The sequence below is a fragment of the Gopherus flavomarginatus genome, chromosome 17, assembly GCF_025201925.1.
Source record: "Gopherus flavomarginatus isolate rGopFla2 chromosome 17, rGopFla2.mat.asm, whole genome shotgun sequence".
In the NCBI taxonomy this organism is placed as follows: Eukaryota; Metazoa; Chordata; order Testudines; family Testudinidae; genus Gopherus; species Gopherus flavomarginatus.
The window spans coordinates 7,575,129-7,602,209 of NC_066633.1; the positions used below are offsets into that span (position 1 = coordinate 7,575,129).

The 27,081-nt window shown below is 44.9% G+C and overlaps 1 protein-coding gene across 2 annotated transcripts in view; it reads right to left on the reverse strand.

Moving 5' to 3' along the window:
* Positions 1–27,081, reverse strand: part of COL5A1 (collagen type V alpha 1 chain) — a 245,575-nt gene that overhangs the window by 111,453 nt on the left and 107,041 nt on the right. For both annotated transcript variants that reach the window (XM_050926980.1, XM_050926979.1), the window contains exons 5-11: positions 26,596–26,727; positions 21,729–21,875; positions 20,375–20,623; positions 12,543–12,707; positions 11,297–11,353; positions 5,188–5,229; positions 4,641–4,703 (exon numbers count right to left, since the gene is read on the reverse strand). In XM_050926980.1, coding sequence (XP_050782937.1) covers positions 4,641–4,703; positions 5,188–5,229; positions 11,297–11,353; positions 12,543–12,707; positions 20,375–20,623; positions 21,729–21,875; positions 26,596–26,727 — 855 coding nt within the window. The remainder of the gene's footprint in view (positions 1–4,640; positions 4,704–5,187; positions 5,230–11,296; positions 11,354–12,542; positions 12,708–20,374; positions 20,624–21,728; positions 21,876–26,595; positions 26,728–27,081) is intronic.

Below are 27,081 nucleotides of genomic sequence, written 5' to 3' on the forward strand. Positions count from 1 at the left end.
ACTGAGCAAAGCAGCCAGCACAGAGCTCATGTACTACTTAAGCCTTTATAATAAAGTTTAAGGGAGACTTAGGTGGTCCACAGACTTTGTGCTGGCTCTCTGCAAACGAGTGAATTCCAGCCGTCACATATATCAAGTTTATTCTGGTTTTTCAAATTTTGAGGCATTAAACAAACAAACAAACTGCAAGAACCAGAGCCCTAATAACCAAAACCTCAGAAGGAACTTAAGTGTTGGAATCTATTAACTAGCACAAAGCCTAAGGAAAGACACTCAAGGAAACCTATTCCCCTTCCCTTGCTTTTATCTGGCCAGACCTTTCTTTCTGAGCTCCGTCTGGAACCAGCTAGAATTGAACAGCCCGTAGCTTGGCATGAAGACAGCTAAGAAGAAACGTGCACCTGTGCTGAAGCAGTCTCAAGGAATGAAGCAGCCAGCTGTGCTCATGAGATGAGAGAAGCTGGCAGGCAAACGTAAGGCCAATGTCTGATGTTGGTTAGAGAGACAAATACCACAGCGAGGTGGGGAGCAGGTTTGACTGTGATGGCTAGCTGAACCCTATTTGTTTTGTAGCCTTAGTGTGCCACAGATATACAACTTTGAACTAGAGTGTTTTGTTTGTGGCCTTTTAGACCACCCTGATATTAAGCCTGATTTTAATCCCATGTACACCACGGGTGTAACTCCACAGCCAGCTATTAAGAATACACACTGAAGCCAGATGCCAACTTTTTTCTTTTGCCTACAGGTAAATGCTCATATAGAACAGTGCAAAAGCAGATGGCCACAACCTATGGGGATGGGTTTCCCCCCGCCACGCCACGCTCTCCTAGGTGGAAGTTACTGCACCCGATGCCCTTGCTCTGCTAAGCCGACAGAAGATGTTCTGTACCAGTGACCGCTTTAGAAATCAGACCAAATGACCTGCCAGAAAAATGTGTTCAAGATCCTAACGAGGAGACTGAGGGAAACGTCTTCTGCTAACCATTCCTGTCCTCATGACCGTATTTGGTATTCACTGGATAACAGTGCCGGGGGGAACAGACACATTAGATATTCTTGCAGCTCCTTCATGGTGTATTGTCACTGCCATTCATCTCTCCTCTAGAGTTACCGAACAGACTCAGGGAAAACAGAGCATTAACTAGACTCCTCTCGTTTTGTTTCTGGGCAGATTCCAAGAGGTTTTTTTTGTTTTGCTACTGAGTTTTTTTTTTCCTCTTTGATGTTGAAAAAGACCCTTTCCATGACTTCGACCACAACAACAAGCTATAGGCAGAGTCTGTCGTTAGTGCTGTTTTTATTTTTAGGTGAACGTTTGGCACTCATCGAGCTTCCCATAATAGCACACTTCTGAGCCAATGGCCATCTTCCCCATGTGCACTGTGCCAATCTATCTCTCTCCTGACCTGGAATGCACTCTGTGCATCTCCAGAGAGGGTCCTGCACACTATGCTATCAATGCACCTCAGGGAACGCATCTAGAAGGGGCCCAGCTCTGCCTTTCCTGAACTCAAACATTTTGTTAATGGGACGCAGCTCTCCACCCTGTTTCACCCTCAAGTCTCCACTTAGCGGAGACCGCCAGCTGTGCACTGCGGTGTAAAAGTAGGAGGTGAGTGTGGAGAAATGGCCATACTTGACTAAGGTGAGAACAGTGGTGACCGAAGCCAGGTTTGGACTGCAGATGGGCCAAGAGGTTCAGATTGGGCCAAATCTTCATCCAACCCCAATGTCTGTAGGTTCATAATGGTTCAAAGAGAGATAATCCCCCTGTCCGTCCCTGGCTACCTCCCTGTCTTCAGCCCCTGACTTAACTATGGCTCCCTCTCTCGTAGTCCCCTTCTTCCTTGCTAGTGAGGGGATGAGTCAGACCTGTTGGGAAGCTCTCCCTTAGGTTATCCTGGGTGCCCCTAAACACCCAACCTGATGCTGCAGCTGTCTGGGAGCCCCATCCCCATCCCAGAAGTACCCGTGACTTTGTGAAATAGCAACACACGCAACAATATTGCAGAAATACGCTCAACTAATCTAAAAACACCTCTGTTGTGTGGCCATGCACAGTACTGGCACAGGGCCAAGTTCCGCTTGCCTCACTCACACGCAGGCTGCTGAAATCGATGGGGTGTGAGTACGGTGACAAAGCGGAACCTGTATGCTTGTCCCTGGTGCCAAATGTGTTTAAGGGTGCACAGCCAATGTCTGTCACCCACTCGCGGCTGCAGCGTACTGGGGCTGTACGTCTTAATTACAGTGCAGTCATGCAGACTCTACTATAGCTCACGCGTCAGGGTTTTTAAGGTTCAGAACCAACGGTTCTATCCCTAATTCTGAGTGAATGCATTGTCTGCCTGTTGCAGGGTCAGGTAACCCTAAGGGGCATTGGGCCCGGCATACTGATCAGCTGTGTCCCAGCTGAGACTGCTCAAAGCTCAGTAGTTTGAGCACTGGCCTGCTAAATGCAGGGTTGTGAGTTCAATCCTTGAGGGGGCTGCTTAGGGAACTAGGGTAAAAATCTGTCTGGGGATTGTTCCTGCTTTGAGCAGGGGGTTGGACCAGGTACCTCTTGAGGTCCCTTCCAACCTGGATATTTTATTATTATAAAAGCCAAAAATGTAGCTCTGTTGAGGGAGGAGAGAGTTTGGCCTGGCGCAGGATGAAAGGCCCTGGGCCTCTGCAGAAGACCATGGGTGAGAGGGACAGCAAGGCTTATATGTGGAACTTATGTTGAACTATTTTATTGTGTCTGAAGAGTAAACTGTGCCCTAAAGGAAGAGTATGAAAAGACTCTGGGCATGACACTGAGTATTTCCTGGTCTGGTGAGGGAGTCTATCAGGCTATACCGTAGTCTGTGGCAACAGATTTGTTCCTTACGTGCAGGCCAAACAAGAGAAACAGGCTGGATTTTAATGCACTGTGTTAGGAGATTACTACTTTTCCTCTTCTGCTCCATTCAGGAAAAGTCCCTCTATAAGCCTAACAATCTAAAATTAAAGTTTTGCTTACAGTTCTTCAGTGGAAAAAAAACCCATTTCCTAATGATATTCAGTTTTTCCCTCCTAAAAGCTTTCAGCTTGGAAATGCAGTGATTTATTTACTCCGGCCTATGAAATCAGATTCCTGCCGAGGGACCGTTCTAATTCCAGCAGCTTGAGTCTGGCTGTTACAGTAGTTAGGTTCTAGTGACCTCATCTCAGGCCTTCAGAGAAACAAAAGCAAGCGGCGGTACTGCAAATCCTCCACTAGGTGTCAGGCCTAAATTAACTCTACAGACACTGCCAGCTGCATTGTGTATGCAGAAGCAGGAGTTTGTTTCAGCACAGCAACTGTACATATTACTTCTTTGCTGTTTAATTTCCTCCTACTGGGAGAAAAATAGCATTTAACTGTGGCTGCGTGATTCAGAGGCAAAGAAAACAAAGCAGAAATGAAAATATATTTGCATGGTGGCCGTTTGGGAGCCTCAATTTCAGGCAGCCCTAATCAGAAACCAGGGGCTTGATTTTCAGAGGTGCTGACCACCTAGAGACATCCGGATCTCAGCTGGTATTGTGGGTGCTCAGTGCTTTCTGAAAATGAGGCTGTAGGTGTCACAAGTTGGACACCAAAATCCAGGAGCCTTGAAAACACAAATAAAATGTATCTGGGACAGGAGAGTATTTTGCCCAGCAACGAATTTAAACTAAATAATAAATAATAATAATAAAGGAAACCACCTAACAATCCGATTGACAGAGAATGAAGGTCAGCTGCTCGTGCCTGTCAGCAAGGCAGAAGCTTCTCCTAACAGAAAGACACAGTACTGTAGGAGAAGGATCTTCATATTGGAGGTAATTTGAAAGAAAACAAAACCATTCTATAAGAAGGAAAGCACATTCCTGTTATAGGCTACAAAGTGAAATCCACTGAAACCATGGAGCTCCTGTGAGAAAGAAACACCATCCATTGCAGGAATGGTGGATATTTTTTGCTCCTAACAGGTGGATTGTTTAATTAAGGTTCCAGGTCTGAACTTAATTCATACTTTTCCTGTGCTAGAAGACTTTTGTGTGTTTGAATGAAAGTTTTTCACACCAACAGTCAGCTCCTGCATCTTCTGAATCCTGCAGTGAAACCTTAATTCTGTATTTATAGCACTGCACAACTTTCTGAGGCGGTGGACCCTGCCATAATGCAGAAAACATTGCCTGCCATCTAGCATCTCAGACAGGCTGCACTTGCCTACTGAATAACTCTTAGACACATGCCTCACTTGCCCTCCGATTATTACTGAGACACAGCGTAATTACCTGTCACACAGGAATAAAGGATGTGCAGAGATGTCAAAGGGTTTCTTTACACTAAGCTTCTTTGAGTTAATTGGTTGCCAGGTAACTTGAAGTCATTGACACATTTGTAAAGGGCTAGTGTGGACACTCCCCAAATGTTTGTTTCAGGTTCAAACATCTGTCCTTTACCTCAGGCTGAGTTCTGCTAGGCTTACAACTTCTCCCCATTTTGAGGCAGAAGGACTAAAGTGCAAGAGGTGGTTGTTTTCAAGTATCACTAAGACCAGTTATGTTTTACACCCCAGGTCACATTTTAAAGCTCCACAGTGAACGACAGCCACAGCCAGAGGATGTACATCCATTATACTTACTCTCTCGCCAGGGTCACCCAGTGGGCCCACAGGCCCAGTAGTTCCCGGAGGTCCTGGAAGACCCTAGTATGGAAAAGACAGGGCAAAACATTAGGTAATAAAGGAAAACGTGCTGTTATTTGTGTGAGCATGCGTGCACAAAGGAAAGAAACAGAATTGGAGCTGTCTATATCAGCAGACAGAGGCGGCTCTAGCTTTTTTGCCACCCCAAGCACGGCAGGCAGGCTGCCTTCGGCAGCTTGCCTGCAGGAGGTCCGTCGGTCCCACGGCTTTGGCGTACCTGCTGCAGAATTGCTGCCGAATCCGTGGGACCGGAGGACCTCCCGCAGGCAAGCCGCCAAAGGCTGCCTGACTACCACCCTCATAAGGACCGGCAGGGCGCCCCCCGTGGCTTGCCGCCCCAGGCACACCCTTGGAGTGCTGGTCCCTGGAGCCGCCACTGTTAGCAGAGTAAAAGTGACCCTGAACTGCTCTGAAATCCAGGTATGGCACATGGAAGCAACAGAGCCCAGAGAAGTGTTAAAAAAAAAAAAAAACCCTGACTTACAGCTGGGCCTTCAGGACCGGATGGCCCTTCCATGAGCATGCCCTGGAAAACAGTAAGAGAGATTGGTCATTAGCATGGCACATCCCCAATGTGACTTCCGCAGTGGAGCTGAAAAGTCAAGCCCGTCTTGTCTGTTCTTAGCTCATCCAGTCTTTTGCTGCTCACAAGCCCAACAGGTGTTAGCGCATCCCAGTGCTGAGCTGCTTCCACGTTGTTTCAGCAGAGTCTGGGTCCATTGTCATTGGCACACTACATCCTGTGCACTGAAAAGCAAAACTGTCAACCAGTTCAGCCCAGGCTGGGCATGAATTAAAGTCTTGCCCCTAACCACCAAACCAGAATCACACCGGATGAGAGTGAGAGGAATCCTCTCTCATCTTAGTCCAAGGTCAAGCACATGAAAAGCCCTGCACTGTGTCTTGAAGGCCAGGAAAACCAAGCTTTGCTGGAGTGAGTTTTGCAGCCGACGATCCCTTCGCTCGGAATGCTGTCCCTAGTTCCAATCAAATTCTAAAGCATTTCCAGCGGACTTTAAATGTCTTTCCCTAGCAGGCTTTATGCAGAGATTTACTGAGTGAACCTGCAAGATCATTGTGTGGGTACCATGCCAGGGTAACGTTATCTCATCGTTTAAAAAAATAAATATTTTGCTCTTCCTTTAAATCATGGGTATGGTGTATTCAGTGGAGTTGGGGTTTTTTAAGGGGTGGGGCGGGGGGTTGGAGGGAAGACAGGAGAGAAACTTTCCAATAGAACAGTCAGAGACCTATGAGGAAAGGACCAGGAACACAGGTTTGGAAGGATCCCTGGTTCAAGCTCTACCCTTCCATCGTTGGACCACTGACCAAGTTCAACGTAATCCAACAAGGTGTCCATATTCCAAGCAGCCCATTTCACCTCTCGCCGGCTAATTTGTAGCCAGCAGAGTCATTTCTCCTACAGGATGAAATCAGCCCATAAAAATCAGCAAATGTCAAATTGACTCAGTCAGGAGAAGCCTGGGAAGGAGCCAGCCCAGCGATCGAGTTACACTTCCCCCTCGGAGGAGGGTGATCTCCCCAGGTCAGGGTTGAAGCTAAGGCCAGTCAGTGGAGCAGAGCCGGTGAAAGTGTGGGCTGATGTTAGCGCAGCTGCCTAGGTCCTGCACACTGGAAAGGGCTGAGCAGAGTGAAGCAGTCAGGGTACATGCAGCAAACAGGGAGTCCTGCCCCAACACCTGCACTTCTTCAGCCCCCCAGGAGAGAAAACAGATCACACTCTATTGCCAAATACCATGACAGTTCCCTCAGTGGGATACCAGGACGTACACATACCCTCTGCAGCCATATCCCTTAGCTTGCACAAGGAGCTTTTATACTACCGCTACCCATTTCTAGCTGATTTAAGGGCTGGTTTGTGGATTGTTTGGATATATGGAGGGGACAATTCTCTGTTGATTTAATAGGGGAAAGTCCAGTGAAATCAATGCAATCGTGCGGATTTATATTAGTGGAGAATTTGGTTCATGGACCTTATCCTACAGCAGTTTAACACCGTCGTTCCACTGACTGCAGCAGAGTTACCCCAATTTACAAGGGTATGAGAAGAGACTCATGCATGGCCCTCATTTGTACTGAGTTAGGACAGTGAGATTTTCCCCCTGGATGGAAGGATAAGTGAGAGGAGGGAGAGGGAATAGCTGAGCTGTCTGAAACTGATTAGCACAGCTGCAGAATCTGGAAGACATGTTGCCGCAGGCTTTTCAGGAGATGTGCCCATGCGTTTCATGGCAACAGGTGAGGTGCAGAAAAATAGAACAGAGGTTAAATACTGGGACAAGGCTGGTCATCCTAAAAGCAGCTTGGGCAATGGGATGACCTGCCGAGGAATGGAAGGAGGTGGAAGGAGAAAATAAATAATATAATAAAATAATAATAATGATAGCCCCGGTACCCAGGATGAGTGAGCAGGGTGCAAACCTACCAAGACCACACATTCCTTGCTCGCTCTTTCCTGGTGTGCAAGGAGGTGGGAGCTATTCCTTGCCTCTGATCTGTCCTGGGTGAAGCAGTGCAGGTTTGAAACACTTGGCCTCAGTGTGACAAGTGGAAGCAAGGGGCTTTGGTGGTGAAATTTGGACTGATGAACGGAAGCAGTATTACTGCTAACAAGGGCTGAATATGGATGTGCTGGGAGAAGAGAGGCCTTAGGAAATCTCTTCCTTTCTGGACAAGGAGCATAGGACGGAGTATGAGCTCTTTACCTGGAGCTCCGAAGAGATGCTTTGAGTGTGACCTGGCTTCCATTCAGTGCACCTGAGTCTCAAGGGGCCATAGTCTACAAGCTAAAAAGTATATCCGCCTAGCACGCAGAGATGTCACCAGCATGATCTAGCTCTGGACACTCTCTTTTCCTTTAGTTCAGATGAACCGGGGGCAATAAGTTAAGTGAGTAGGAGGCAGATGGAACACGCCCAGCATACGGATCCTCATTGAGCCAATTTCTTCATGTTGCCCCAGCCAAGGCTCCCCAGTCCTGATCTGAGCAGGGAGAAGACAGTTCAGTCTTTATGGCCCATGTTGCTATTGGCCGCCCTCTGCTGAGACTGCTGACAAGGGACCAGTTAGGGTGGAGATTTAAGATTCCCTGTTCTCTGGGAACGATGGGCAGAAAGCATTGGTTAGTTCTGCAAAGAAGGGAAGGGTAGTTGTAAGTTATAAACAAACAAAAACCTTGCAAAGCAGTGGGCTCACAGGAGCCCCTAACTGCACCCTTCCTCCCAGCTCCAGTTCCTTTGAGAAACTGGACCAATTAAAACACCACCCATCTGCCTGTGTGGCAGCTCCGGAGACTAGAACCGTCCCCAGACCTCCACCTCCGCTCAGTGCTGATAAACTCCCCTCAGCTCTCCAGAAAGTCATTGCCCATATAAGGAGCCCCACGACCGTCAAGAGCTGCCGGGTGCCAGATTTATGTGGGAAATACTTGAAGCTGTCTCCTCAATGGCCACAGTGCCGAGAGCTGTGCTTCCCACAGCCAATCACCAAGGCAATGAAGGCCCTTCAGAGAGGAAGGTCTGATTAACCTATTCCTGATACAGACAGCCTGGGCATCCTCCCACATTTATCCGTTTGTTTATGTTGGGCTCCGGCTGTGGGGACATCTGGAAAGTCTCCTCAGCGAGAAATTCCAGTGGTTTCCATTATCCGTGCAACGCGACAAGGCAGGGGAGCAGGAGACAGGCTGTATGACAGGAGGGGGCAGGGAGGGACATGCAAGGGAAGAGGAGGGGATGTGGGATGAAATAAAAACTCTGGCTTCTGGAGCGAGAGCCACAGATTTGGGAACCCCATTCTGCTCTGACTGAATCCAGTGCCAAAGCTCCTGTTGGCTTCCGCAGGGGCAGGGTTTGGCCCCATGGCCTGGCTTCATAAGATGGCAAAGTGCTCTGAGAAGGTTGTTCCTAATTTGTTTTCACCCATTTGCATGAAGTCATTCCTGCCTATATCTCAACTCCCTCCTCATCTCAAAGCCTCTCTTCTTTCCCCACTCCCTTCGCAGCATCCTTCCATTGCTAGAAGATGAAGGGTATCACTAGCAGCTTTCCAATTTTGCATCCATGCCAACAGCCATCCCTTCTGGGCAGCCTCATAGCAAAGGAATTTGCAATGCCCTACGTAAAGGGACACAGACACGGGGAGCTCCTCAAGTTAATCTGAAGGGATGAAAATAAAACAGGGCTGTTTTAATTTACTCGCTTCCATCTGAAGAGCCCAAGCATTTTAATAAAGGTATTATAATTTCTGCTGTTTTATAGTGCAGGGGAGGGAAAAGTCAGATGTCATCCTAAGTGTCAACATTTGCCATCAGTTATCATAATGTGGCATCTTAGGCCTCGTTTTCACTAGAAAACTAGGTGGGTTTAACTAAGTTGGTTGAGGTGTTTCACACCCTTAGTGTGGCTCTGTTAAACCAACTTAAGTCCCCATGCAGACAGCGGCTAAGTCAACAGGTGATGGATACTTGTGGAGATGGGAGAACCCCTCCCATCGGCAGAGGTAGTGTCTGCACTGAAGCACTACAAGGGCACAGCTGTGTCACGGGTGTTTTAAGTGTAGACAAGGCCCTTAGTCACAGTTCAGAGAGGAAGAGAGATTTGCCTAAGGTGACAGAGCGAGTCTCTCTTCTGTTTGGCTTTGCTCTAAAGTTGTACAACAATGAACAACAGAATCCAGGAGTCCTGACTCCCAGATCCCTGCCCTCACGCATCTCCTGGAGACCTTGAGTGTTAATGCTGCCTTTGCCAGCACAGAAACTATTAGCTGGAGGGCACCATTAGACTCAAGACTGTGCTATCCCGCTGCCTCCAGCAAGTGTCAGCACTGAGTAAGGATTGAAAGACAGATGGACTGAAAGAAAGGAAAGAAAGTTCAGAGGACTCCTTCCCCACACCCCCGCCACCACACCCCCACAATCCAGCAGCTCCGAGCTGAAGAAAGTGCCTTTGCTTAAGAGAAAGAGCACAACGAATCTGCATTTATCTCAGCAAAACGGGAACCAAAGGAAGAAAGGAAAGGCAGCATTTGGTCTTGTTTATTTTCTGGCAATGGCTACATATGCTCCAGTGTTTTGAAACAGCTAAGGCAGCCAAATTCTTTCTGGATGATTACACTTAACTATTTTGTTCACTCTGCAACATTTCAGATTGGACGGGGCAGCCTGAGTTTAAGCAGGTTCCTTCCCCCTCCCGCCCCCGTATTTTAACAGAGCTTTCCACACCTCAGTTAGACAAACTGTTCATTTTGTTCCTTCGTCCGCAGAACGAAAGCAGGGCCCAGAAAGGAAGGAATTGACTTGGAGGATAGGGAATGCTTTTTAAAAGCAGTGGTTCTGGGTGTCAAACCCTCCCCCCTACCCTCCAGGAAAGGATCACGCAGGAGAGAAACAGAGGAAGGGCAGAAAAAAAACGACTCCAAGAGATAGGAAGTGTTGTCCCCTCTTCTGGCCGTGTGTTGGCATTCTGCCAATGAAAAATGAGGTTAATTGAGTTATTGGTCTGCAATGAGTGTGTGCTTGTCCTTTCGGAGACTCAGGCGCAAGATGAACAGTGGTAATTGAAAGGAACCGAATACCCATGGGTCTTTCCTGGGGGTGAGGAGAGGGATGCAAACACGGAGGCAAGTTGAGATTTTAAAGTGTACATATGGATGGGAAAGGGGCTATGTAATAATAGTTCTGTTCCCTGTGAACCTTTCAACCAGAGCTCACAACAACCAGTTGTTCCTCCAGTTAATCCCACCAAGGCAAGACACTGTGTGGGCGGGACAACTGAATTCCAGTCGGTTTCATGTGACATCAGTTAAATTGTTAGCTAACCTCTGATCACACAGGGACTGGATTTTCAAAAGGCGTTGAGCACGGACATTTCTTCTTAAAGCCAAGGGAAGCTGCAGGTTCTCAGAAGCTCGGAAAATAAGGGCAAGAGACTTTATCAGTGGTGATGCTGTAAAAACCGAAAGAACCCAGCTTGATTCTCAGATCCCACTAGGGTAGCTGGAGAGGGCTGTAATTCAAACCGACGACTAAGTAAAAGTCATTGGAGTCCTAAGACAGGCTCTTGCTATTTCACTTGTACATAACACTGGTAAAAAAAAAACTGGCCAAAGAATTGTTACAAACAAAAATAGCTGTTTTAGGTGGGAGAGGGGAGAAAAGGAGCAAATGGAAAATTTTATTTTCTTTCCAAATTATCCCTATTTCTTAAAATAAAATCCCCCAAAATCACTTTCAATTTTTATTTTAAAAAATCCAGAAAATTTCTACCAGAATTTTTTTTTCATAAAATGAAAACTTTTCAATTTCTTTTGAAATTATTTCATGGAAAATACTGACCATTTCTCTACAAGCTGCAGCTGTGGGCATGAGATGTGACTACAGAACGTGCAGGCCTATGACTGCTTTTCAGTTCCATAGATGAGGTCGGGGAGGTAATATCTTTTATTGGACCAACTTCTGATGGTGAAAGAGAGAAGCTTTCGAGCTACACAGAACTCTTCTTCAGTACCATACAATTCCATATACAAATTCCACCCCCTGAAGAAAAATCTTTGTAGATGAAGGGCATTCTTACCGGTTCAATTATTGCAGGCTCTCCCTTCTGTCCTTTCTCACCTCGTGGGCCACCAATCTGTATCACATAAGAGAAACACAGGCAGTGAAATAAACAAAGAGGATATAAACTTGCTGTCTCTATTAGATTCAGACTGGGAACCAGTAACATGACCAAGACGCAGTCAGCAGAGCCTATATCACCCAAGAACTGAACTTGGTGCAGACGGGTGCAGAAGACACATATTAAAAAAGGAGAAAAGACTAAATTTTGTTACTATCTAAGGTTTTGTTCCATCTCTGTAGTGCACAGCAGTTTCAGAGGTCAGCTATATGTAGGGAAGTATTATCTCCATATGCAGCAGGATAAATTAAGGTGACCTAATCGCGGGCAACTTTTCAATCAATTTTTGATCTTTTTTTATAATAAAATGCTCTAGTTCAAACAGGAATTATTTGGGGGAAGTTCTATGGCCTGTGTTATGGTGAAGGTCAGATTAGATGATCACAGTCGTCCCTTCTGGCCTTGGAATCTACAAGTTTGTCTACACCAGGGGCGGCTCTAGCTTTTTTTGCCACCCCAAGCATGGCAGGCAGGCTGCCTTCGGCGGCTTGCCTGCGGGAGGTCCACTGGTCCCGCAGCTTCGGCGTACCCACCACCAAACTGCTATGGGATCAGAGGACCTCCCGCAGGCACACAGCCGAAGGCAGCCTGACTGCCGCCCTCACAGAGAACGGCAGGGCACCCCCTGTGGCTTGCCACCCCAGGCACGAGCTTGGAGCGCTGGTGCCTGGAGAGTCACCGCTGGTCTACACAGAAACACTCAGGAAAATTAATCTAAATTATCTTTTAAAATGGATTAGTTAAATCACATTACATTTCTGTGTGGACACACTTTTTCAGAATTTAAGTGGCCTTAATTTGGTTTCGCTTAATTCATTCTGGAAGTGAATTAAACTAAACAGAAGTAAGGCACTTTAATTCTGAATGACAGCATCTACACAGGGGGTAAATGCAATTTAATTTATTTAAAATTCATACCTTTCGTTAATTCAGATTAATTTTTCTCAGTGCTCCCATGTAGACAAGAACTTGGAATCTAATGGGCCTTTTCCTTTTATAACTCCTACATATTACCTGGGGGAAGTGTAAGGGATTGAGGAAGTAGGTCGAGGTTTCCTGCCCCTCCAAAAGCTGAAAAACTGGGCTAAGAAAGCAGCTGGAAAGAAATTCAAAAAGGGTCTGGAGTCGGAAAGTCTTCCATTACCCCTTCATATTCTGTTTCTTGGTTAGCAGGCATTCCTGGCCCAATATCAGGAGAAACAGTTCGGTCATAATAGTTATCGTAGTAATTCCCATCATACTCTTTTATTGTCTCTTCAGTAAAGTCTTTATCTTGGTCGTCTCCCCCTTGACTCGTTTCCACCTCGGCCTGAAAACAAGAACAGCAGCATGTGTCAGACAAAGAAGGCCCCTAACCCAATACATGCTCTAAAAACTAAGGGGAGGAGTCTAGTGAATCCCCCTGATAGAGAGGACCAGGGGCGGATAAGCTTTAGGATAATGGCCCAAGTAAATACAAATACAAAGCAATAATAAAAGAATGTTTAGTAAAGTAGCACCTACAGGCTTCCAGGGCCCACCAATGGACTCCTTCAAAGGGACTTGCAAGCAGGATTACAGATATAAAATACTACACCCATATGGAACTCAATATGACATTTCCCCCGAATTTCCCATATGCTTCATGAAATGTATTGCATGTGTAAAATACCCTGGGTGAGAAACCACGCAGAGTATGAGCAATAACACATGACAAAAAGTTCCAGACATTCCACATTAAGAGGCATGAGGCTAAACGCTCAAACCCTAACTCATTCCAAACCCCAGATAGCCCAATCTCCAGGTTAACAAGCATAGAGAAATTTACATCTGGTCCCATATCTAAAATTCATACTGAAACTGAAATTTATCATTATGAATCCCAGATTTTACAAAGACCCACTCCCCCTCAATTTTTGGAAAAATCAAGGTTTCCCTATACTAGGATCTTCCATTTGTTCACTCCCAAACTGATCTTGGATCCAACATTACAGTTATGCTTGTTCCAAAAGCAGAACTTTGAATATTTGCACTTAGGCATCTGAGAGGACACTATTCATTCGTTAGCACACATTTCTCCGTACCCAAATAACTCCCTCTTCTGAGTCTTAAGAGGAAATATATGCAATGGTTCAGCAAACGAGGACATCTAGACAAAGCATCAGAATTTCCTTGCTTCTGGCCAACCTTGTGTGCAACAATGATATCATAGTCCTGTAATTTCTGTAACCTCCAGGCCAACTGTCCCATGGCATTCTGGAATCTAAAGGGCATTGTGAAGAAGTATGTCTGTTCTGAGCACAGATTTTTCTCCCATGCAGGTTATGATGAATATGGTCCATGGCTTTAATTACTTCTAACAGTTCAGAGAGAACTTATTTCACAGAAAGGGAAGGATTTAGAGCTGCTGTAATATGCCACCATCAGTTCCAATCCTTGTTCTTGGGCCAAAACTGCTCATATTCCATAAGCACGAGCATCTGTGTCTAATCTGAAGGGGTTTTAAAACATGGGTAAGCTAACACTAACACAGTGAAGTGCCTTTTTTAACTCTGTAAAGGCCAAGTATTCATCAATGAAATCACAATTTAGCTACCACCCTTGGGTTTTCTTTTCTCACTTAACATATGCACATTCTGCTATGTTGGCAAACCCAGAAATGAAAACAGAGTCCTAGAAAATTCTATATATCTGTGAGCCAGAAGGAATTTAGCCACTTCTGCACCACTTCTTCCCCTCCTTCATCCAGTGGAAATTTCTTTCTCACTGATCAGCTGACCAGGGCATTCTCTTAACAAGAGCTCACATTTCCCTAGATTCAGTTCAACAGTAATTCTTCAGACATTAGAATCTGTTGCTTGCCATAAACACATAACATCCTAACTGGAAGACCTTCTTGTTTGAAATTTAAAATGCTATAAACTCAAACACTGAAGTCTTCATATTTTTTTCCATTTAAAAAAAAATCAATTTGCTTGAAAAAGAAGCAACATTTTTTGAAAATGTTGACAGAGGAGGGGTTCAGTGTGAAAAATGGACATTTGGGGAAATGTTGAGAGGAAAAAAACCCTCAAAAATCTGGGTCACAAGCAGGCCTGAAAAGAAATCACCCAAACGTTAGTGAATTTATTTTGTCACTGCCAAAGAGCCTCCTTCAAACCAGATTTTCCACCACTCTCTTTGGTGAAAAATTCTGCAGATAAGAATTTGAAATTGTGACACCTGCCTCCGGAGGAGGAGAACAGCTTGCTCCCAGCAGAGCAGTCATCGAACAAAGCATATTTTTACCTTGTTCCCATCTTTCACAGGCGTATTTCTCCATACTGAAATGTTCAGAATTGCTTTGCTGGAAGTTATCACATAGTTATTAGCCACGATGAAATCTAAAGCCAATATGAGTTCATTGACTAAATCTGCTTCCAAAAGCCCATGCTCAGACTCCAAAAGTTTCATTCTTATAAACCCAAGTTACCCCATTTGTGAACTGCTGCTAGTTCTCCAATCACAGTTTCCATCTGAGTCCAATTTTGTAATACCTATCCCCTAGCATTAACAACAGGCCTGGTCTAATGTTCACAGCACACGTTTCCTGATCTTATTAAAGGGCTCTGACAGGAATTTAGGAATTGCCACACTGGATTTAGACCAGCATCTCATTTCCAACAGGGGCCAGTACCATCTGCCTCAGGAAAAGAAACTTCCAGTAGATGGGGAGAGTGACCAATAAATCCCACAAACTCCCATATTATTTCAATGTTTTACTTTTGTATTCAACAGCCGGCAAACTGCCCTTTTCTGCTGTTGAAGAGTCGAATCCAGCCACCTCTGGCTGTAAACAAAAACTGTGCAGCTACTCCATGTTTTGCCCCTTGGGCTGAGTGCCATTCTGGTTCTTGAACTGGGTGAAGAGTGATCATTACATCATGAGTGATGGTAAGGCTGGACTGAATGTTTGACAATTCGTCAGAGGACCAGGGCTTGAGAGACATGTCTCCCCTAGTCTTTGTGCTGCTACTGACATTCTGTGCGTCAAACTGAGCATGATGTGTTTTCAAACCTCTCAACTGTTCCTTGTCTCCAACTTGAATCCCATTTCTCGTCACAAAAATTAGGTACAGATTTAGGCTTCAAGATTGCAGGGCCCCATTTCCACCTCTCCCATGAGCAGGTTGGTGTACTGCTGCATTGCATTGGAAATTCAAATCCTTCAAAGTCCATGGTGGCAGGTAGGGTCTATGGCTTCCACCCACTGATTTTAATTTTCAAGTGATCTCTTGGTCATCAATAAACTGGTATGTTGCTCACTTATTTGGCATGCCTACCTTGGTCTGAAGATATGCCCGACACATTAACCTACAAAAGTCCTCTCCTTGCTCTGATGGATTTTCCTTGTTCTTTCTTCCTTGGCTTTAAATAAACTTGGATCAACTCAGATTGGCAGATAGCCCGAACCTCACATTAAGGGCCTTTATCAGGTCAAGATAACTCATTCTCTTTTCTGGGGTTTATTTCAGCTGCATCATTTGGTCTGATCAGTTTAAGCCAGCTGTTAAGCCTGCTGACTCCCTGTTCATTTTATCAACCATTCATTTGCATCAAGCTATTAAAATAAACCTCTCAGGAACCTGCTTTTTCCCTTCTAACACTGAATGCTTCCATGCAGTCCAAGCACGGACTGGCCACTCTCCGTTTCACCTTCCCATGTGTCCTGCAGAGCATCCTGGAGTTAGCGCTTAGGCACAAAGTCTTAACATGTTTCCTTACCTCAAGCTTGTTTCTTTTCTGATTCCATATCCTAACAACCAAATTGGTCTCTGAGCTTTTCATTTCCTCATCCAAGCATTTTCCAAAGTCATCAAATCCCATCTCTAGCTTCTCTCCTAGAGAGTTCTAGTTGAGTCAATGAATTCTGGCTGTTTTATATTTCCTGGAAAACCTTCTCACCTATTTGTTTGTTCAGGACTGGTGCTCAGTTCCTCAACACATTTTACCAGGCCATTGTATCTTTTCATGCAGCCTCGCTTTCCTCCTCCACTGCATTTTTTATTCCCAATTGATTGGATTTGATCTCTGCCTTGAGATTTTCCTTCATCTGTTGCTGGCTCCTCTCCTGTCTTTCTACAGCTGCTTGGATCTCCGTTTGGCCAGCTTCCATGACACCTTTTAATTTATTCTGGGAAGCATCTTATGCCCAACTTTAATTCTCTTGGCCAGCCTTTGCTCCCTCTTTGACACCCTTCTTTGCTTCCCAGAGAGGTGTATTTTTTTTGACGGTATGACAACTAAATTCTCCCTCTCTATTCAAGAAGCAACGAAAATCTCTGCCAGGTCTCCTGGGAAATATTATCCCACTATCGACATTGATTGTCAAGGCTTCTGGGCAGAGAGGAAGTCCAGAAGAGGGTTATTTCCTCGTTGGGAGAGAAATTTAGTAGGCACAGACATGACACTTCTAGTCTAATTTGATGACAACACCAATAAGGACCCATCTGAACATCAATACTTGATGGTGAGGGCAGGACACATGTTAAATATGGAACATTCACAGATGCAATCAGGAAACAACTCAAATTGCTCCAGAAAGCAGCTGTGTTCAAGCTTACAGCCAACCTTTCTTGTACCTGCCTCTGCCCATTTGGACAAAAGTGACAGATGGACCCGTCTGAGATAATAGGTGCCATGAAATGAGACATCACAAAATTGATTGTCTACATTATCTAAGTGTCTATCAAGGCCTGTCCAGTAACTCACCTGGTTATTGCTAGAACGAGTTAGGACAAAAAGGAAACAATTTTTGAAAAAAATTATAATTACTACCCTTTAAAGTTTGAAATTTTTAAGATTCAAATATTTCAAACAGTGACACAGCTAGCTACAGAACAGAGAGAGATTTTTTTTTTAAATTTCAAATTTTTCAAAATTTCTACCAGCTTTAGATAGTTGTCATTGGGTTGTTCTGCAGCAGGGTTTTGTTGGTTTTGTTGAACTTCTGGGATGGCGGTTTCCCTCCATATCTCAGTTAATTTATTTTTGAGAATGTTGTAAGAATTTCCACATGCCTGTATATTTAACAGAAACTGGCCAAAAAAATGGTGACAATTTTTCACAGCAAACAAACGGGATGAAACTGTAGAATTTGGGAGAGGGAGGGGAATAGACCTGCTTGAATATTAACTAACATGTAGGGAGTGCAATGCATTTAATCCAAAACATAGGCCTGGTCTACACTATGCGTTTAAACCGATTTTAGCAACATTAAACCGATTTAACGCTGCACCCGTCCACACAATGAGGCCCTTTATATTGATATAAAGGGCTCTTTAAACCAGTTTCTATACTCCTCCCCGATGAGAGGAGTAGCGCTGAAATCGGTATTACCATATCGGATTAGGGTTAGTGTGGTCGCAAATCGACGGTATTGGCCTCCGGGTGGTATCCCACAGTGTACCACTGTGACCGCTCTGGACAGCAATCCGAACTCGGATGCACTGGCCAGGTAAACAGGAAAAGCCCCGCAAACTTTTGAATTTCATTTCCTGTTTGCCCAGCGTGGAGCTCTGATCAGCACGGGTGGCGATGCAGTCCCAAATCCAAAAAGAGCTCCAGCATGGACCGTACGGGAGATCCTGGATCTGATCGCTGTATGGGGAGACAAATCTGTTCTGTCACAGCTCCGTTACAGAAGATGAAATGAGAAAGCATTTGAAAAAATCTCCAGGCTATGATAGACAGAGTCCACAGCACAGTGCTGTGTGACAAGCGTAATGGAAAGCCAAAGAATCAAATGGACGCTCATGGAGGGAGGGAGGGGGTACTGAGGACTCCAGCTATCCCACAGTCCCTGCAGCCTCCAAAAAGCATTTGCATTCTTGGCTGAGCTCCCAATGCCTGTAGGGTCAAACACATTGTCCAGGGTGTTTCAGGGTATATGTCGTCAATTTACCCCCCCTCCTCCCCATGAAAGAAAAGGGAAAAAAATTGTTTCTTTACTTTTTTATATGTCACCCTATGTCTACTGCATGCTGCTGGTAGACACGGTGCTGCGACAATGAATAGCAGCATCCTCTCCCCTCCCCTCCCCAGTGGCAGACGGTACAATATGACTGCTATCCATCGTCATCATCAGCCCGTAAGTGCTCCTGGCTGGTCTCAGGTGAGGTCGGCCGGGGGCGCCTGGGTAAAAATAGGAATGACTCCCGGTCATTCCCGGTAGATGGTACAGAATGGCTGGTAACTGTCCTCATCATAGCAACTGGGGGCTAAGTGCCATCAGCCCCCCCCTTTCATGTCTAAAGAAAAGATTCTGTACTGCCTGGACTATCATAGCAGCGGAATGCTGGGCTCCTCTCCCTCCCACCATTTAATGTCCTGCCTGGACTATCATAGCACCTGAAGGCTGCCTACCCCTCATTTTATCTCACTAAAAAGTCAGTGTTGCTTATTCCTGCATTCTTTATTACTTCATCACACAAATGGGGGACACTGCCACGGTAGCCCAGAAAGGTTGGGGGAGAAGGGAATCAATGGGTGGGGTTGTTGCAGGGGCACCCCCCCCCCCCCGTGAATGGCATGCAGCTCATCATTTCTGCGGGATCTGACACAGAGCGGCTGTGCTCTCTGGTTCTCTGATACACTGGTTCTCTAGTACACTTGTCCCATATTCTAGACAGGACTGACTCTATTGTTAGATAAACCATAAAGGAGGGATTGACTCAGGGAGTCATTCTCATTTTTGTCTTTGCGCCCCCGGCCGACCTCAGCTAAGGCCAGCCAGGAGCACCCATGACAGCAGCAGACAGTACGGAACAACTGATAACCATCATCTCACCGCCAAATTACAATGGCACAGCAGACGATACAGAACAACTAGTAACCATCATCTCACCGCCAATTTACAATGGCACAGCAGATGGTACAGAACAACTGGTAACTATTTCTGCTACCTTGCAATGGCAAATGAATGCTGCTGTGTAGCACTGCAGTACCGCCTCTGTCAGCGGCATCCAGTACACACACCGTGACAGCGACAAAAGGCAAAACAGGCTCCATGGTTGCCATGCTATGGCATCTGCCAGGGCAATCCAGGGAAAAAGGGCACAAAATGATTGTCTGCCGTTGCTTTCACGGAGGAAGGAATGAGTGACGACATTTACCCAGGACCACCTGCGACACTGTTATTGCACCATCATGCATTGGGATCTCAACCCAGAATTCCAATGGGCGGGGGAGACTGCGGGAACTATGGGATAGCCACCCACAGTGCAATGCTCCGGAAATCGACGCTAGCCTCGGTACATGGACGCACACCGCTGAATTAATGTGCTTAGTGTGGCCATGTGCACTCGACTTTATACAATCTGTTTTACAAAACCTGTTTATGTAAAAACGGAATAATCCCGTAGTGTAGACATACCCATTGAGAGAGAGGGTCACCAGAAAATGTAATCACTTCACAGCATGTTTATTGTGGAAGCTTGAATCTCACCTTACTATTAGCAGAGCTGTTAGGAAAATGTAACATTCATAACCATGAGAAATTTTGGCATTTCAAAATGAGCTTCCATTCCAAATGGGAACAAAAATTTGAAATACCGAAAAATTTCACAGAATTGAACTGGAAATGTCCAAATTTCAAATCAATATTTTTTTTAATTTAATTGACAATTCTGCCTTGAGACAATTTTTTTATTTTGATTCTCCTGACTGGAAATTAAAAAAAAATTAGTCAAAACCAACATTTTCCTGAACAAAACATTGACTTTGACTAAACCCAGATTTTTTGACAGGAAAACTTTTTTCATGAGAAAAATGTCAATCAGTTCTACGTAGCAGTGCTGTGTTCACACAGGGGAAATGCAGGAGGATTACATTTTTCAGTGAGGCCTTTTTCTCTACAAATGCCTTGGACACTTCAAGTTTTTCCATTAGATCCTTTGCTGTCAAGACTTAAAAGTAAAAAAGAAAAGGACAAATCATAGACTCCTTGGAGGAAATTACATTGGTTGCGTTGGGGGTGATGACTGTGCTGGTGGGGACTTCTGCTTCGACAGCATCTTCAGTAAGAGTATCTTGAGTGTCTAAATCCTCATAGTTGAGGTCCTCGTAAGGGAGGGGAGTGTAGTACTCCTCGTTAATGGTTTCATAATTATATTCATCCACGATGGGGTCATCAACTTTCTCATCCTCTTTGGTCTCCTCTCTGTTTTCCACCACTGTAGGTGCTTGTGTGGTTGGAGAGGTGAGCTCCTATTGCAAAACACAAACAATGCCCGAGTTAGAGAAAGCAGAGGATGTTCTGGCTCTCTTATCGGCTAAGACATGGGGTTGAAAATTCCTTTCCTGTCTAAACCAAGAAGGCTCTTTAAAACCAAGCAAGCAGCTGATTGATAGCTCAGTGAAAAGCTGTAAGGACTCAGAACTACGCTTTCAGCAGTGACTACTAATTTTGGGTGCCTCGTGTGAGACCTACAGGCTTGATTTCAGGTGTTCAGGGCAACTGATGGCAATAGGACCTCGGGTGCTCAGCAGCTCTGAAAATCCAGCCCAAGTGGTCTCAGGCTGGGTGCCCCAAAACTAATGGGAACTTCTGAAAATGTATGCCTTGAGATTCAGGATTCAAAATGCACAATAGAAAAAGCTCTGAAGGCAAAAGCAACTACTATTGTGGAAGTGATGTAGGGTTTGCCTACACTGTAAGTGAAGGTGTGATTGTAGCATGGGGTGACATTCATTCTAGCTTTAATCCAGCTAGCATGGGTTAAAATACGAGTGTAGATGCAGCACTACAAGCTAGCAATGAGAGTACAAGCCCACCAGGGACTCTGGATATGTATTCTGCTGAACTCGTGATGCCATGTCTACACTAGTATTGTTAGCTGTGCTAGCTAGATTAAAGCTAGCATGGATACGCTGACCTGCGCTACAATCACACGTTCACTTGCAGCGTAGACACATCCTTGGTGCACAAAGCTAATATTCCACGTAGACATATATGCAAGATCTTGCTTCAAGTACATTTTCAGGTGCAGACCATGGCTAATCATGCTCTGATTGCAAGGTTGCAGCCCGTATTCTTCTAGCTCTGCTGGAGAGACTAGGTGTCAGAAACCACCAAGCTTGTTACCCATCCTCGTTCAGCTCGAAGTAGAGGCACCACATTACTATGGAAACCTCACACTGCATGCACAGAGCACAAATGCAGAACTATCTACAGTAGTTTCTTCCATTTTAAGACTCCAGCCTTTCACCCACATGCCATTTGTGTGTCTATAAAAATTCAGAACGGCAAGTCTTTAAATGAAGCACAAGACGAAACAAAACAAGAGCTTGCCACCTCCCCGCTGTCACCTACCTCTTCAATTTCGGTCACCTCTCTAGCTGCTTCTTCAGCATCAACAGGCTTGGCAGTGGGTGCTTCTGTCTTTCCTGTGTCATCGGTGTCTTCGTAGTAGGGATATTCATAATAATAGGTGTCACCTTCTCCATCCCCCTCAGTGTACTGCAAAGGAACCACAGCAAGAAAAGAGGTGAAGGCAGACAACTCCTTAAGTGAGCTCCTTGCCAGCTGTTGCTAGGCCATGTGAATTTTATATTCAAAAGTACAGTGACTTTGAAATTCTTTTTCCACTGGCATCTGCGACAGTGAAGCACAGGGAAAACTAACACAAAAGGGTCACGAGTAAAGAAGGCTGAAATTTACAGAAATCTGAGATTTGATGAAAGGCTGCATCCAAATTTCCACACAAGAACAGGGGGGAGGAATTATTTTTAAGCCAGCTTTATTCACTAACCTGTTCGTAACACGTTTAGCTTTCTAATTTGATCAAGTATGAGATGATGGTTTTCTCCTTCCATCCTCACTGGCTGCTTTGCTTCGTGTGCTACCCTATACTCATCTGAATGTCAATCCCATAGCACCTGTCCATACACTGCGGTGGGGACTGCCTCTTGATTCAAGATACCAGAGGTCCTAGCTGACTTCCTGAACCTGATGCTCCCACATTGGGCCCCCAAACCATTGGAGGTGACCCTGACTAATGCTTCTGGACCATTTAACAGACTAAAACGATAAAAACGACACGTCAAAAGATGTAAATTCCCTAGAGATGCAGTTGAGAAAGGCTCATCATTTGGATTACTATAGGTCATATTATTGCCTTAGATGTGTACAGCAAAAAACTCCCTTGCACCTTAGGAGAGACGGCTCTAACGTTTCATTTAAGCTTTGCAACCATTAGTAGAGTGTCTTCTAAAACAATCCTGATAAAACATAGGTTAGCAGAGATGTAATGGCCTTGATCAGTGTGGTCCTAATAATATTTTTGGGTCTGATTCCCGCTGTCACTCACAGAAGATGCAAAAAATAATAATTAACAATTAACTTTGCCTGGTTTTGCAGCCTGGCAAAGGCAAATACAGCAGCCACTCCTGTACGCGCGACCCCTTCAGGCACCATCACTCACAAATGCACATTGAAAATCAGTCTTTTAAGAGACACGGATGCCTCATGCAAAACTCTGAGAACTAAACACACAGATTCAGTTATGTTTGCGTGTTGCAGAGTATTGAGCAACACATCCAGACAAGATAGGCCTCCCAACACAAACATAGTGTGAGAAATTGCATGGATTAATTGTATGTCCAAATGGCTATCTAGGTGCATTTGTATGTGCAAATTACCCATTCTGGGCAACATTCTCATTCTCCGGAAGCCAGAGTGTTGCCATTTACTTCAGTGGAGCCAGAGTTTCATTTTTCGTGTACAGATTAGACAAATATTTTGCAAACGCATTTGTACTGCTAAGTATTTTTTTAATTCGGGTCATATAGACCTCGGTTCTGGAAGCTAATTAAGCACACGCCTAATTTTAAGCACGTGAGTAGTTCCGCTGAAATCAATGGATCTACTCCTATGCTTGAAATACTTAAGAGCCTTCCATATTTCCCAGATTTCTTATCCTTCACCCTTTCTTTCTACTGATATTTGCTTTCTACCAGGTTCTTGCTTTTTCAGTGTTCATCAGCTCCTGTGATATTCTGCCTACAATATACCTGGGGCATAATTTTTGGGTTTTTTTGAGAAATTTGTGACTAAAGAATAATAATCTCTTATATTCCTAAAAGCAGCAAAGAATCCTGTGGCACCTTATAGACTAACAGACGTTTTGGAGCATGAGCTTTCGTGGGTGAATACCCACTTCATTTTATATTCCTGTGACATATTCTTTCCTGAAAGATGCCAATATGCTTTGCAGACTGCATAAAATCCTTTCCGCCACCGCTGAAATGCAGCTGCTTCTGAGGCAGAAGTTGGCAGCTGTTTAACATGTAATTTAATTTAAGTTTTGGGGGAATTTAAAGAGGTGGAATGAATTTACCCAAACTGGAATTTGGCCAGTACACCAGAGTTAACACTCATGCTGAAAAGTACGTAGGGATTTTCTATAACTCAAAGTAGTTCAGAACCTCCTGTTCTGTGTCATGAATTCAGATGGGGAAAAAGCGACTTGAGACAAATGAGCTCTTAAAGATGCAATGTTTCTGTTTTCATGCATATATCTGTAGTAATAGAGAGTAAGCAGCCTGCAGTAGAAATGACTTCTAAAATATGACAGTTTCAGAGTTTTCCATAAGGCATCGGCCATTTTAAAAAATGAAATACAAACAAGGCTTTTTGTTACAGTTGGGTGAGACAAATTCCTAACCCAGTACACTGATTTTATTGGTATTTAAAGGCCATTCATGGACCAGCTATTCTTGTATAAAATTTCATAGAGTAACACAACCCTTCCAAGACGAGCCTTTTGCAGCTAATTTTGATTGGTGAGAAACTGGATCCAAAAATAGCTTTATTTCCCTACCTCCTCCCAGATTTTAACCACAGTGGATTTTATTTGCTTGTACTTATTTATTGTTTCCACTTCTTTCGAGCACATTAATTGTAAAAAAAGAAATAAGCCTTTATGTTTCTCTAGACAGAAGCAGGGTATTGAGGGTGATCTAATGTCCATGGAAGCCAATGGAAAGATTTCTATTGGCTTCAATGTGAGCTGGATCAGACAAAGGTATGTGACTAAACCAAGGGTTTTATACATGCACATGAACATGAGTGAGGCTGAGATTTTCAAAAATGATTCTGGTTGCCAAACTTGAAACACCTTCAAAGAGCCTAATTTTCAGAGGGTAGATGCCAGCAGTATCTGGAAATCAGCTCCTTTAAGATGTATCAAGACCCCCCCTTCCCCCCCAAAAAAGAATATAAGAGGAATCCATAGTCACTATTGAAAATCTTGGTCTAACCCAGGGGTGGGCAAACAACTGGCTGGGGGCCACATCTGGCCCTTGAGCTCCAGCCTGGGAGCAGGGTCGGGGTCTTGCCACTCTCCGTGCAGCTCCCAGAAGCAGGGGCATGTCCCACCTCCGGCTCCTAAGCGAAGGGGCAGCCAAGGGGCTCTGCACATTGCCTCCACCCCAAGTGCCACCCCCGTAAATCCCATTGGCCAGAAACTGTGACCGATGGGAGCTGCAGGGGCAGCGCCTACGGACAGGGCAGTGCACAGAGTCACCTGGCCGCGCCTCCATGTAGGAGCTGGAGGGGAGACATGTCGCTGCTTCTGGGAGCTGCTTGAGATAAGCACCACCTGGAGCCTGCACCCCTAACCTGCTCCTGCACCCCTGCCCCAGACCTGATCCCCTCTCACCTTCTGAACCCCTCAGTCCCAGCCTGGAGCACCCTCCTGCAACCCCAACCCCAACCTCATCCCCAGCCCCACCCCAGAGCCTGCATATCTAGCCAGAGCCCTCACCCCCTCCCACAGCCCTACCCCCAATTTTGTGAGTTTTCACGGCACAACATACAATTTCTATATCCAGATGTGGCCCTCAGGTCAAAAAGTTTGCCCACCCCTAGTCTAACCCTTTCTAGTAATTCTCTTAACTAGGCACAGCTGAGTGTTTATCCAAGAAATCATGAGATAATTATAGGTCTGCTTAGAACATTTTGGTCAAAATGAAATTTCAACCAAAAACAAAAGAACAAAACTGAGATTTTTTTTCCATGGTTTTTGACCACCCCTAATAGCTGACGTTTCAAAAATCAATTGATCTTATTAAAACTGTTGACTTGAAACATCTGTTGGCATTTAGAAAGTGATGTATGTATATTATTATATTCAGTTGCAATAGTTAGTAAGGCTCCAATTTTTAAACTTGCACTGCTACACGTAGAGTAACCCACTCTGCTTCCTATGGGCACCTGAGCACTCAAATACTCGGGGTTTGTCTACATGGCGATTTATTGCAGTGAGCCAGGGTGTAAATCTATAGCATACAAGCTTTTAGTGCATGGTAGCATAATTCACCTGACCAGTTACCTTGCAAGCTAGCTAATGCACTGTAGATTCACACCAGGAGTTCAATATCACCGTGTAGACAAGCCCTCATTTTACACTCTGGGAAAACAAGGCACAGAAAAATGAAGTGATATACCGAAAATCACACAGCGAATCAGCAACAAAGCTGGGATTAAAATCCACAATTCCTGAGATCTAACCCTGTACCTTATCCACTAAAATCACGCTGACGTTGTGGTTTTAGAGGTTGTTCTGAGCACTTACATGTAGCATTGGATGCCTTGTCTTGTAAAAGGGATTCAACCTCTTAAAAGAAAAAAATTATCAAAGTTACAAGGCCAGAAAGTTGACCTACCTTGCCAGGGTTTCATCTTCCATGCTCCACGATCCCTTCCACTGGGCTATTATGCAGCAGATTTTTGCAACCACAGGGGGTGGGGAAAGCGATTCAAGACAAGCCAGTGACTTATTGAGAGACTCACAGAAAAACTAAACGGAAGTTAAATAAGAAACGGTGCACACGTGCTATCTCAGTTAATAGCCACAGTGCATTTGCTTATTTACGGCTAGTATGCTCCCCAATTATTATTAATTTCCCTTGCAGTTGTCACTGGAACCCTCTGCTTGCTTTTCATTACTCTTACATTTCCTAGTTTCCTTATCATTTCTTCCCTCTTTGATCATGACTGCTTCTGCCCTGACCACTGTTGGCTTGTGTTCCTCCTTCTTCTCCTGAACTACTTCCCCCTACAGAGGGTGATGCATTGGTACCCATCCTGGGTGCCCCTCCTAGGGGGGATAACTTGTGGACCATAAAGCAGTTAGGTTTCATGCATACACAAGTAGATGTTCTTCCTTTCTACTTACATATTCATCTTGGTTCGGGTCCTGAGACTGGGGAGTGTCAGGAATGGCTGTGTCACAGTCAGGGCTGTAGTGTTCACAATAATCATGGGCTGCCCTGGGGTCTGCCACGATCAGGAGCTGCTGGATGTCCCCCTGGGGGAATAAAAACAAGAAAGACGTCCCACATCAATCAAAGAGTCAGAGGTTAAGATGAGAAGGTGCTATTGGATCAAATAGTCTGTATAGTACAGGCCACCACCACCACCCACACAGCAAGCCAACAATCAAAATTATATTGACATATTACAGCCCTCAGGAGGCTAAACTACCGTGTGCCATAGGCAGATAACAGGAGGGCCCTTGCAGTGGCAGGGAATTACGTGAGATATACCCAGATAATCCTAGCAAGTAACCCACACGCCATACAGAAGAAGAAGGCAAAAAACAAAACGGCCAAGCAAATCTGACCAGGAGGAAAATTCCTTCCCAATCCTGAATAAGGTGACC